Below are 13,868 nucleotides of genomic sequence, written 5' to 3' on the forward strand. Positions count from 1 at the left end.
ATTTAGGATATAAATTGATAAGGAGCAGTGATTTACTTTATTTACAGCAGTGTGTTTAGAAACCATAGTAACTCCTTAGTGCTTGAGCTAGTAAGCTAGTTTTGCAGGCTTTAAAAGGAATATAATTCTTAGAGATCAAGATTTCATCTGTTTAATGGGCTAGCTAAATGTATAGAATAATCTGATTGTTTAATACATCTTTCCCATTCAACAATACATTAAAAAAAAAGTTTTCCTTTAGAGAGGATGAAAAAACCCTAAAACATAGCAGTAAGGAAAGAGATACCTTCTATTTTTGTTTTCTCCTGTTTAAAATATGAATCTGTGCTTTAGGAAAATGCTGAGATCATAAAATTGCTCCTTAAGAAAGGAGCAAACAAGGAATTCCAGGACGACTTTGGAATCACACCTTTATTTGTGGCTGCTCAGTATGGCAAGCTAGAAAGCTTGAGCATACTTATTTCATCGGGTAAGGTGAATCCATTAGCCTTTGCGCTGTTAAGATCTTCAATTTTAACTGTGTATTTTCCTAGGAAGTACAGTTCTTGACCAGATATAAATCAGGGTGTGAAATTTATGGTTTTATGTTAGTGGTAAATAATAGTACATACAAGTTGATTGATATGCCTGGTTACTAAGTGTCTATTACTAACATAATGGGATGCACAGCTACTAATTTATCTGAGGAGGAACATAATGATCTATCACAAAAGCAGGTTTATTGGCAAGTTGAATGATAGGGCTGTTCTTTCTTATTGGGGACCTGAGCATTTCCAACTGTCTAGGGCACAAGACTATATAAGCTTAATTAATTTATTAGATAGCTATTTTCTGTACTAAGGTTTTGAGTTGTATGTTTTGATAGATTCTGTGATTATTTAAACGGGCTTATTTGAAAGCATGTTTACTGTTTATTATGTTAATAGCAACATAACCCTGCTAAGGGCTTCTCTGTGACGATCATTACACATTCAGCATTGCCAGAGGAGATGGTGTTGAGGTGGCATTCTTATCCTGTATGACATTTCTGTGACCAGAAACCTGTGTTATGTAAGGGACTTTAAATTCCTCCAAACACTGTGTGTGCACTCACAGTACTAACCTGATGAAGCATGGATAGTGAAGAGCAGAAGGGAAATACACCAGATTTGCTGCTAGGCAAAAAGTTTTTTTAAATACTTAGGCTTCTTATATTTGTCTATAATACCTAGGCTTTTTTTTCTTTTTTCTTTTATGTTTTATTTATTTCTAGGAGAGAGAGAGAGAGAAAGACAGCGTGAGCAGGGGAGGGTCAGAGAGAGAGGGAGTCACAGACTGAAACAGGCTTCAGGCTCCGAGCTGGCAGTCAGCACAGAGCCCGATGCGGGGCTCGAACCTACGAACCACAAGACCATGACCTAAGCGAAAGTCGGACGCTTAACCGACTAAGCCACCCAAGCGCCCCAATACCTAGGCTTTTAATAAATTGCCTCCATATATACAAAACAAAGTTTATTTCGACAGCAAAGCACATGTTTTTAAATATCCACTCTCTTCTTACAGACCTCTAAATGCACAGGTTGTAGTCTGGAGCAAAGAACACATGAAGTGCCAAATTAAGATATTTGTTACAAATATTGAGTCTCCAAAATTATTTATTTAAACATGTACTTTTTTAGATTAAGAATCCCAGGCCCTGAGTGTTTGGCAAGTGCCTTGCCAAACATCTAGAAAGTATTTCCTGGCAGAATGAGGGCTTGGAAGCAGGCCTTCTCATGTGACTTCCTCATTTCCTCTTCTTTCATGTTGAGTCTTCCTGAGGCTGTCCTAATTCATTTTATGGCCTCCAGTTCCATAACTTCCAATTACAGTGTGTAACTAATATTAAAAATAAAATAGAGTAGATTAAACAGCACCGTAATGACTGTTTCCTCATGCCGAGTCTGGCTCCCAGAATGCTAAGCACCTGTTCTGTTTTGCTTTGTTCTTAAATTCTATGCACCTGTTTTGTTTTGCTTTGTGTCCCCCCCGCCCCCCCGCCTTTTCCTCTCTGAGTAGTTATGAACAGCAAATTGGAAAGGTATGTAGGTATGTTTATCATGTAGCTATATATGTTTCTAACTCCTTAAAATGATTTTCCTTTCAGTGAATTATCTGTCATTTTTCCAGCTTCCTACCTGTAATCTTATAGGGACTGATCCCATATTCTTTTTGATACTTTGAAATTGTCAATCAAAATGAAACAGTGCTTAAAAAGAAAAGATAAGTAGATTTATTTCTTGACTTAGTCTTTTCTTAATATATTTAATGTTCCCTTCTTTCTAAGGTTGACAGTATGTGAAGCATCCACCTTGTTTAAGTCAAGAAGATTCTACTTGTCTGGATGTGCTGAGTGTCCAGTTAGAATTTCTGAGATTCCATGAACCCTTTAACTTCATATATGTGTTTCGCATAGTTTTTATCTATCTCGGGGCTGTGTGGTTTATTCAGGGTGCACTTATAGAACATCCTTTCAAAGAAAAAATACTTTTTCTCCTTGTGATGAAGATATTTCCACTGAGACATTAGAGAAATTAAAAAATTCTCACTGTCATGTAATAACACTATACTTAGCATATATTTGTAATGGGAAAATTGAGGGAAGTTTATCTATTTTTAAAACCTTCACCAAAAGTGAGGTCACTTTCAACATTTTTATATCTTAATGTACTGGTATTTAAATAATTGATTAGTTTTTGTTTTTAATTTTGCAGTGCTTACTTATTTTTGAGAGAGAGAGAGAGAGAGAGAGAGATTGTGTGCTCGCATATGAGTGGGGCAGGGAGGAGGGAGGGAGAGAATCCCAAGCAGGTTCTGCACTGTCAGCCATATCCTGAAAGGGGGTTGAACCCACAAACCATGAGATCATAACTTGAGCCAAAATCAGGAGTCTGGACACTTAACTGATCCAGCTACCCAGGCGCCCCAGTTCTTGTTCTTTAAAAATCTGCTCAGAAACCATTTAAGTAGACATTTTCCTTTTCATTATATGGCTCTAAAGGCAGTGGTCATGAAAGAAAGGGATCTAATAAAAAGTATAGTCAACATTAGTTTTAAGTCATGGCCCCAATGAATGTCATATCTTTGGGAGTTTTTTTCATAAATCTTAGCCTGAATTGATTAATGGCATCTATAGAGTCTTATAACAAACCTTTTTCTTATCTTTTTCTGTCATAGACATGTTACCCATATTTGATGATTTGCATTTTCCACTTTTCAGTGATTACTTATTGGACCCAGAGTCCTTGCTAGAGGACAGATTGGAATGAAAGGAATCCTTCATTGCATAAGATTTTTGTTTTAGCTTAAAAATGAGTTCTAAAATGTTAATCACTTGTTTTCTTGTTAACATAAAAGCAAAAAACAATTTAAATGATTACCAGCAAGTTTGGAAAATCAGTTTGTTTATACAACCGCGTCCAGTGGGGTTGGAAAAGCTATTGTACTATAAAACCCTTTTAAGACAGCTGTTTTGAAGTAGATGTTAATTATCATTTAAAAAAAAATGTTAAATGTTGTTCTTTTGTATTAGGTGCAAATGTCAATTGTCAAGCATTGGACCAAGCTACTCCCTTGTTCATCGCTGCTCAGGAGGGCCACACAGAATGTGTAGAGCTTTTGCTGTCCAGTGGGGCAGATCCTGATCTTTACTGTAATGAGGATGACTGGCAGTTACCTATTCATGCAGCTGCACAAATGGGCCATAGAGAGTAAGTAGTAAAACAGAAAATAAAAATAGTCTCATAATTAAAAGGCAGCAAAGAATAAGTCTTCTGGGCCAGTTCTTTTAACTTTAGGCAAAATCCTTGGTATTTTCTTTACCAACCGGCTGTATGATTAGATCCACCCCCATATCTGTCCCCCATGCCCGTCCCAGCTCCTCTCTTAGCCTTACACTCTCCTAGTGGGAACAGAATGGCTGGAGATGGAGCCCTGGGGCATCCTCAGGGTATTAAATCTTTCCTCTGATTTCTCAAGCTGTGGCCATACTCTGCTGTTCCAGTCCGGTTTTATCCCAGTTGTCTTTATTTAACAATCTGATGACCTTATTCGACTTATTTATGTTACCTACTTGACCTCAGAAAGCTTTTGAGTTTGTGACTCTTCTTGGGTCGAGGCTTTCCTTTGTGTGGCCTAGATAGATAGATAGTTCTCCCAATCTTGAACCCTTTGACTGGACCTTCTCTTTACCTAATCTCAAATCCAACTTGGTACTTTGCCCTACTTCTATTACTCTTCTTCCTTAGTCAAAAGGTCTTATGAAATTCTTACCACTTTCTGGAGAAAGAGAGAGACTTAAAATTGGAACTCCCTGAAATTGGGGGTTCCAGGAATTTTAGAAGCAAATAAGCTTGTTATACCTTTGAGAATATGGTAGCCCGTCTTAACATAAATTGGCAGTGAATAGTTTTTAAGTATATGTTTAAACTCTTGAGAGTTATAATTCTAAAACAGTGGTTTTATAGTTGTTGGTATTATTTAATTTAAAAGTAATAGTGAAATTGTCATTACTTTCATATGTTTACATAATAGGAAATAGGAAAACAAATTATGTCATTTGGTTATTATGCCACTAGGTGGCATGGTATTTTACTCTTTCCTTAAAGATAGCTGTAATCATTTTTGCACCTCATATAATTTTTCCAATCCGTTTTTAAAAGTTAAAGCACATTCATGTAGGGACATTAATCTGGTTCCTTATTTTAACAGATTACTGAGGTTTTAAGATTTGGTGTTTTTCTTAATTCTTGCTTGTTTATTTAAACAGAAGTTTTACATACAGTTATACCATGAGCTTTAAAATGATACCAAAACTCTCTTGGGATTTGAGAGTTTCTCAAATTGGGAGTTTTATTGTTATGAAGGTTTCCTCCATGGACTACTCCTAATATAACGCCTTCTGTGAATGTAACTTCTAAGGAAAAGTGGCTCTGGAGTCGCCCTAGCTTTCTTTTCCCAGAAAGAAAGGGAATTTCATGGCTGACCTTATCCCTACGGACTTATTTTTAATTTTAGAAGAGTAAACTGGTTCTTTTTTCCCAGCTCTGAGTCTTGGAGGTAAGTTTACAAATAAGCTAAGAACTTAGGTTTTAATGATTTTCTTTAAAACTTCCTCTACTTAGCAACCAGTTTCTTTATGAATCTGTCTCACTGTTTAAAGAGCTCAGATTCTTTTCAGAGAATAGAGTATTTTAGCAGAAATTCTTATTTCTTCCTCATGGAAATACTATTCATTTCATGTCACTTACCCTCTTTAAAAATTCTAATTACTTTACTTTGTACTTTTTAAGAAGGCACATCATTTATTTTCTTCATATAAGTTTATGTCTGGTATAATAAAGTTTCAAATGATTGGATCCTAAAATACCTGATAGAAAATTTGAATTTGGGGGAGTAGGGTGATGGTGGTGGCAAAGGAGAGAGATAATTGGTGAAAAAATGAGGACAATCTGTTATCTATTTACTTACAGTAACATTATTTAATTCTATTTCAGATATACATAAAGATCTTTGTATACAGCAACAGTAAGGGTAACATTTTATTATCCTGTCATAATTTAATGTAGGTAGAAGACAGAAAAAGACTTTAAATCAATCAGTGGTTGACCCTTAAAATATGTGCCATAGAAATATTGCCTGTACTCATGTACATATAAAACATGAATTCCCCTGAACTTGTGTGCTTACAGAATCTTGGAATTGTTAATACCACTTACCAACCGGGATTGTGACACTGGGCCTGACAAGGTGAGCCCCGTTTACTCAGCAGTGTTCGGAGGGCACGAACGGTGCCTAGAACTGTTACTGCAGCATGGCTACAGCCCAGACGCCCAGATGTGCCTCTTCTTTGGGTTCAACTCTCCCATGTGTATGGCTTTCCAAAAGGAGTATGTATATCTGCTATGTTTTTATTCTTTATTGCTACATGGAGATGTATTCCCAAGCGATTTTCTTTCATGATGAAACTCGAATTGAAGCTAAATTGTTAACTTAGAAAGAAACAAATAACCCTCTATATGATGTACCCGTTCCATCAAAGTATGGTAAAAATGAGGTGATAATGTCAGATTTTTTTTCCTCTTCCCTTTTTGGACCTGGATCATATTTTTATTGTAGCAACTTTAGAGAATACTTTCAGTGTATTAAAGTAAATGCAGGATTTCTCTGATAATACTTAGTTTTCAAAAACAATTCAAGAATTAAAACGTTCAATTACATGATGGAATAAGGTTTGAGGATCTAATGTGTAAAATGATGACTATAGTTGACAAAACTGTATTGTATAGTAGAAGTTTGGTAAGAGTAGAACTTCATTTCTCTTACCAAAAAAAAGGTAAATATGTGATGTGATAGACGTGTTAATTTGATGGAGAGGAATTCCATCAATTTCACAATGTGTTTTATATATATATATACATACATATATATATGGAATTACTGTGTTGCATACTTTTAATATCTTACAGTCTTATTTGTCAATTATACTTTAGTAAAGCTAGGGGAAGAAAAAAGTATTTAAAATGATTATCAGGGTGCCTGGGTGGCTCAGACTGTTAAGCGGCCGGTTTCAGCTCAGGTCATGTACCCACAGTTCAGGAGTTCGAGCCCCACATCAGGCTCTGTGCTGACAGCTCAGAACCTGGAGCCTGCTTCAGATTCTATGTTTCTGTTTCTCTCTGCCCCTCCCCTGCTCACTGTCTGTCTCTCAAAAATAAGTAAGAAACATTAAACTTAAAAACATGACTTTATCAAATAAGGCATTGATTGTATTTCAGGTTATTTACCATTTGAAATTTGTAAGACTTACTAAGAGGCAAAAAAAGAAACTTTAGTTTTGTAAATATTTGTTTTGCTAATCTTTTATGATCTTGTGAAATAGAATAAATGAAGAATTACTGCTGTTTTATTAGCTTCTGGACGGTAATTGTTTTATAAGACTTATAAGATTTCAAACATGGAAAGAGCCTAAGTGTCCATCAACAGATGAATGGATCAAGAAGACGTGGTTTCTCTATACCATGGAATACTACATGGCAATGAGAAACAATGAAATCTGGCCATGTGTAGCAACATGGATGGACCTTGAAGGTGTTATGCTTAACGAAATAAGTCAGGCAGAGAAGGACAAATATCATATGTTTGCACGTATAGGAGGATTAGGAGGAACTTGACGGAGGAACAAGGGGGAAATGGTGGGGGAAAGGGAGAGAGGCAAACCATGAGAGACTCTTGAATGCTGACAAAAACTGAGGACTGATGGATGTGGGAGGGAGGAGGGATGGGCATGGAGGAGGGCACTTGTGGGGATGAGCACTGAGTGTTATGTGGAAACTAATTTGACAATAAACTATTTGTAAAAAAAAAAAAAGACTTCTAAGATTTCAAAATAGATGTAAGAATAAGGCTATGTGCAAGAAAATACCATATTGAATAATGTCTAGCGTCCATCCAGTAATGGAATAAGTTGTACAGATAGACACTCTTGTTTCTAATGACACAGAAGAGGCCGCATGCATATCTCAAATTCCATTGGCTCTCTTGAATTCATGATCATGACCTGCTCTCCACAATTTAATTTTTTAAAAAAATAGTTTATTGTCAAGTTGGTTTCCATATAACACCCAGTGCTCATCCCCACAAGTGCCCTCCTCCCTGCCCATCACCTCCTTCCCTCACTCCCACTCCCATCAGTCCTCAGTTTGTTCTCAGCGTTCAAGAGTCTCTCATGATTTAATTGAAACATCTATAAAAAATTTATTTACTAAGCTTTTCAGTCAACCATTTTTTAACGTTTGCTATGCAAAAAAGAAGTTCATTTTATTTATTCTGAATGTAAGCTCCCAGATACATATTGTGGTCTGAATATTTGGGGTTTCGGTGATCTGAGTATCTGGGACCTGCTCCATGCATAGCTTTCATGATTTCATAGTAGTTAGTGGTGTACCTCTTCAAGTGTTGTCTTTCTAACATGTCTAGTTTTTCTTCAGTAGGGCTGCGTTGATGACTTAAGTTATTTAAGTTATTTTTCTCTAGATGTTTCTCTGATATTTATTAGGTCAGAATTGAACTTAAAATTTTTGTTTAATGTTTTCATTTATTTTTGAGAGAGAATGAGAGAGAGCGTGTACATTAGTTGGGGAGGGATATAGAGAGGGAAACAGAGGATCCAAGCAGACTGTGCACTGACAGCAGTAAGCCCGATGCTGGAGAATTGAACTTTGAAAAAGATTATATCAGAACATAATGGTTTTGGATCGTTTGTATGTGTGTTTGTCCAACATCTCGATAGTCTTTTCTGGCCTTCATTTTGCCTTTTGGAGGAATAGCAGCTAACCTCATGCCTCATCAGCTGTTAAGTGTAGTTTGAATTAAACCATATGACATAGTGCCCCTGTTAACGCTGAAACATCTTACAATTAATATTTTTAAATCAGGAAAGTTGAACCCTGTGGAACAGAGTGTAAGGGGAACTCTGGAGAAGAGAGAGCTGGAAAAGGGCGTCAGTCCTCTAATTCTCTGCCATCTGTCTTGAGTTCACCCCAAGCTTTGCATGACAGACCCACATTGTTGTAAACAAGATTTAAACTGTCACCCAAGTCTCAGAGTAACCTCTGGGTGCAACGTTTTGTGAGACCAAACCCAAAACAGCATAACAAAGGCTTTGAGAACTGAACTGACGTTAGAACTGTGGTCTGTAGAAGATGAAACCAAAGTTGCAGTAGGAACTAAGTAGGTTATATGCCTGCAAAAATAAACAGGCAAAAGTTAAGTATTCTTCAAAGGATTATAACAGGACATAGAGCCTTCACAACAATAACATCAGTGTCTAGGATACAATTTAAAATCATGTGATATGTGAGTACACTATGACCGATTCTCAAGGGAAAAGAATGAACAGACATCAAACTGGAGATAATTCAACTGTTGAAAATATAAAGTAATTGAGAACAGCTATTATAATGTACTATTTAAGGTAAACACACTTGAAATAAATGGAAAGGTAGAAATTCTCAACTGAGAAACAAAAACAGTGAAAGAGGAACCAACTGGACATTTTATAACTGGAAAATATAATACCTGAAATGGAAATTTCACTGCATGAGCTCCATAGCAGAATGGAAGAGGAAGAGAGAGGGCAAAGAGTCACTTAATTTGAAGATAAACCAATAGAAATTACCCAAATGGAAGAATAGAGAGAAAAAAGATTGGGTGAAGCAGAAAAGGACAGAGCCTCAGAGTCCTGAAAACCAAAACGGGGGGGGGGGGGGGGAGAGGCATGCTCAAAAAACAAATTGCTGAAAACTAAAAGTAAGAAGCAGCAGAATGATATATAGTGTTGCTTGTTCACGGACATGAACTAACATCCTTTGTTTTTGCTACTTTTGGTAATTTTGCTCTGTGTAGTGGCCCTGTAAGCCACAATTCAGATCTGGTTTGGTGGCTTTAAAAGGGCTATAAGCTCTTTTTTCCCCCATATGGGAACTTGTAATTGGACCAAATGTATTCTTAATTAGGTAGTTTTTTTTTTCAGTGAGAAAAGTCATTGGAAGGTATTACTTGTTAGCCTATACGGAAAAAGCTAAAACATCAAAATACCTGTTTTATGAGGGTGCATTCTCCTATTCTTTCTAATTATCTTTTCATTTGTTTGCCTGGGAGCCATGGCAATAGACTTAATTTCCATAAAGGTGTTGAGACATCTTTACCATGGTTACCTGCTTTGTGGGGAATTTAACTGAAGGGGAAACCTTTCCCAAGGGACTAAATCTGAAATATGGTAACGTGATAATCACCTCTGCTCACATTTAATGTGTTGACTTAGGTATAGTACATTGCACAATTTTTATCACATAGTAAGAAAATGCCATGGTTAATTTCTTCTCCTTGCCATCCTCCATTTAGCTAGAAAACGATATCAATTAAATTTTAATCTCTACTACATTTATATTAGCTAATTAATATCTGGTATTAGTTTGCATGTCAATCACTGTACATGTAATGTGAGAATCTCTTGATTATTTTGGAACTCCATATAAAGTTTGCCTAATCATGCAAGAAAACTATCATCCTCCCAATAGGTTTTGTTTTAGTATATCAAGACAGTAGCATAGCCGTCTGGGGAAAAAAAATCAAAATACAATAAGTATGCATCTTAAAATTTGGATTCTTGGGGCCTTTTGGATGGCTCAGGTGGAAGAGCAATGCAATTCTTGGAGTCATGAGTTTGAGCCCCATGTTGGGTGTAGCAATTACTTAAAAATAAAATCTTAAAAAAAAAATGGATTTTCTGTAGTCACACACCTAAAATTAACTAAATTAGAACTACCATTTAAAAGGCAAGGATAATTGAATATAATTTTTATTTAAAAATAACTATTATGTGCTTTTGTTTTATAATGAAACCGTATATGAATTTCCTTTATCCCATTAATAAGAATTTGAATTCTGGTCACAAAAATGGTACCAGAAACCTTGGAAGACTATATTTTCTGAAATTAATTATTAGATACTCAATTTTTCAGAGATTGGGTAAGAGGTAAGTTTAGTGGCATATGTCTTGAAATTTTATTTTTATAGCAACCATATGTTTTTATAATAATGTTTGGTATAAAATCAAAAGATTTACTCAACATTGACTTTAGTAATAACGAGTCAGAGACTTGTTTTCACATTTGTATGTTTTTGACATTTGGAAATTTAGTATTTGTGGCCCTTACTGCACTATTGGCCTGTTCTGCTTTTAGTAAGCTTTTCTCTCCTTTTACAAAGAAAGGTACAATGAACATCGAATGGTGATGAAAATAATAAATATAAATAATGGCTCTGGGTTTTATGTTTTCCCTTCTTTATTGTTTCATTCAGCCAAGTTAACTTGTTAGCTCAGGATTCTGAAACATTTTTGTTCTGTATCCCTTTGAGAGGGTGAGCTTCCATTTGAAGCAGTGGTCTTTAGCTCTCCTCTCCACTAGGAGGCATGATAGGAAGGTATCTCTTGCACTGCTGTACAAAAGCAGTCTTTGTCCTTTAGGGCTAAAGAGTTAACAGCTTCAGTGACATGAAAGGCAGTCTTTCAAGAGCATAGCTAAGTAATTCACTTCAAATGAGAAAAAGACTCCTTAGGTAAAGGAGGAGGGATGCTGAGAAATTTCACGACAACTTGAACAAACGTTAATGCCTTTTATATATGACTGTAAAGCATGGTCATGGATTAACTGACCTGATTTTGTCTTTTAATTGATCCTGATCATAGTTATCCCATTTTAGAGAAATGTTTTAGAGAAATTGTGTCCATTCTCATCATCATATCACACATGGGTACCCCTGACAGGGCCTAATGTCTTCATTTTGTTTTTGGCTGATGGCCAAAACTTACTATATGACCTTTTGACAGTCCAACTAATAAGTTGGTTAGATGTTTTGTTGGCTAATTGGACATAAAATGCCCAAGATGTTTGCCTGTTTCTATTTGTTTAAACTAAGTCTTCTTAACATGTTGAATTTCCTTTCACTGTACTTCTGTCATCAGGGCACTTCTTCTGTACACAGGTTTTGAATTTCAAAGAGCAGAATGTTGGAAAAGGTATAACCCTAAAAATGAGTCCTGGAAATTTTTTTTTAATTTTTTTTTTTTTGAAGTATGAGAAAATTCCTTAGATTTAATGTTATGTTAAAAGCTATTTGATAATAAAAAGAACTACTGCTAATAAAAAATAAGACTACTTCACCAAACCAATTTAAAGTGTTTATAGTCGCAATAAAAATGAGGCAGATCACTTTCTAAAGAAAGTAGTGTTTTTATACTTTCTCATATGTTTAATCAAATATTCTTAGAAAATTTGGTTTTTAGTAATATTTTAAAATAAAGTAAAATAAAATATTTGTAAGTAAAAAGGAAAAGAGACATGGTCTCAAAGGAGTAGATATATAATACATTGATAAGTAAATGAATGAATAAATGAGTCCATAAATATGCAATATTTGCACATAAATACACAACAAATACGCTTCATTTCTAAATTTTTAAAACTCTCCTCTTAGTATCTGTTGATTTTCACTGTTTATCTAATGAGCAGTCTCTTAAGGTGGCATAGTTACTTCTTGGTATTTGTGTTAAATAGGATGGACTATTTCTTTTTAATCTCTAGGCTCTTCAAGAGTTGTTTCAGTTCTTCATCAGGGCTTGAGAGAGAATGTAAGTGTTAAGGGAATTATGTGCATATGTCCATGTAATTTATATTTTAACCAAAGATTATCTAAGTCCTAAGCCTATTGCTGCTCAGTGATATGTGATAATCAGAGTCATAGAGCACTGAAGATGCTTGTGTTTCTGGAGCTTGTACGTGTATTTAATAGCTTTCCTAGGAGTTCAGGGGATGCTGACAAAGTTTATGACCATCCACTTCATTTTGTGTTTATTATTTGCCATGTAAGTGGTAGTTTTGTTAGAAAAGGATCTATAATGTAGTACTAGGCAATCACATAAGCTTTTAGGAGTGCTCTTGTCTTGACACATGGCTGATAATTGGAAGATACTTAGAGCTGGGTTTTCCAAAGTGTGTTCTGTAGAATACTATTTCTATAGGTAGATATACTATATCTATAGTAGATATTACATATGACACAGGAGGTTTCCAAACACACAAGTTTGGGAAACACAGGTTTAAGCAATGTTTAATAAGGTTGGTTTGTTTGTTTGTTTTTCCTGAAAGTCTTCTAATATTTTTTCTTAGGGTGATGCCTGTGAATTCCTAAAGAAGGAGTGAATCTACACAAGTTTGAAAACAGGATGAACTTATGTTTACTATAAATATACTTTTGTTCCTGTGTTTATAGACTTTTGGGCATTTTAAACTCTATTATGCTTTTTTCAGGTAAAGAATTGGACCTGTTAAAAAAATTCAACTGAGTAAATTTGAAAATCTTTTTTTAAAAAGTTTTTGTTTTTTTTTTAGAGAGAGAGAGAGAGAGCTGGGGAGGGCCAGAGAGAGAGACAGAGAGAGAGAGAGAAGACAGAGCGCCTCCCAAGCAGACTCTGCACTGCCAGCGCAGAGGCAGATGCAGGGCCTGAAATCACGAATCGTGAGATCATGACCCAAGCCAAAATCGAGTCAGAAGCTTTATCAACAGAGCCACCCTGGTGCCCCATATTTGAGGACCTTAATTGGCTTTATTAAACAGTTCATGAATCAGGCAGCATCCTATCTAGCAAGTAGAGACGTCCGCTGAACTAGACAAAACAAAGGTTTTTAAAGGCAGCAAGAGGGCATAAGAAAAGGAGACATGAATTTATTAGCAAGTAAATGTGTTGTTGAGGCAAGATTGCCTTCCTAAGGGGATGGAAATTTTCTAGTATTGACCAGGAAAATTCCATGTTGACTGGTTAAAAGTCACATTCCTTAGGAAGTTGATGCCATGTGGGGCCTGTGATTTTCTCGTTTAAAAGGCCTATTTCTTTAATTTTAAAGATATTTCTTCTAAAATGTATCTGAAGGTTGCAGAAGACATTTTGGTGTTTAATTCAAAATGTAACTAGCATACTTTTTTATGTATTTATTTTCTAGCATACTTTAAAAAAATAAGTTCATCCTATAGTTCTTTCTTTTCTGGCCTCACTGTATACCGATGGTGGGAACTTTGGGGTTCAGAGCCAGTCGCCAAGAAAGAATTCTTGAGACAACTTCTTCTGCTCACAGGTACTTATGCTATAATAAAAACCACCTTTAATTGCACCAAAAGCTCCACAAGAATTCTTTCTTGGCTGTCAGCTCTGAGTCCCAATATTTCCACATTATGTAATATGTAGAGTTTCTCAAATATTATCATTTTGGAGCCTTTGTCATATAGATCAT

At 35.7% G+C, this 13,868-nt stretch overlaps 1 protein-coding gene across 4 annotated transcripts in view; it reads left to right on the forward strand.

Annotated features, from left to right (window-relative positions):
• Positions 1-13,868, forward strand: part of ASB3 (ankyrin repeat and SOCS box containing 3) — a 115,405-nt gene that overhangs the window by 74,461 nt on the left and 27,076 nt on the right. For all 4 annotated transcript variants that reach the window (XM_039249194.1, XM_039249191.1, XM_039249192.1 and 1 more), the window contains exons 5-7: positions 334-469; positions 3,551-3,728; positions 5,709-5,906. In XM_039249194.1, the coding sequence (XP_039105125.1) occupies positions 334-469; positions 3,551-3,728; positions 5,709-5,906 (512 nt within the window). The remainder of the gene's footprint in view (positions 1-333; positions 470-3,550; positions 3,729-5,708; positions 5,907-13,868) is intronic.

The sequence above is a fragment of the Hyaena hyaena genome, unplaced genomic scaffold, assembly GCF_003009895.1.
Source record: "Hyaena hyaena isolate Hyena2069 unplaced genomic scaffold, ASM300989v1 scaffold_332, whole genome shotgun sequence".
Classification (NCBI taxonomy): domain Eukaryota; kingdom Metazoa; phylum Chordata; class Mammalia; order Carnivora; family Hyaenidae; genus Hyaena; species Hyaena hyaena.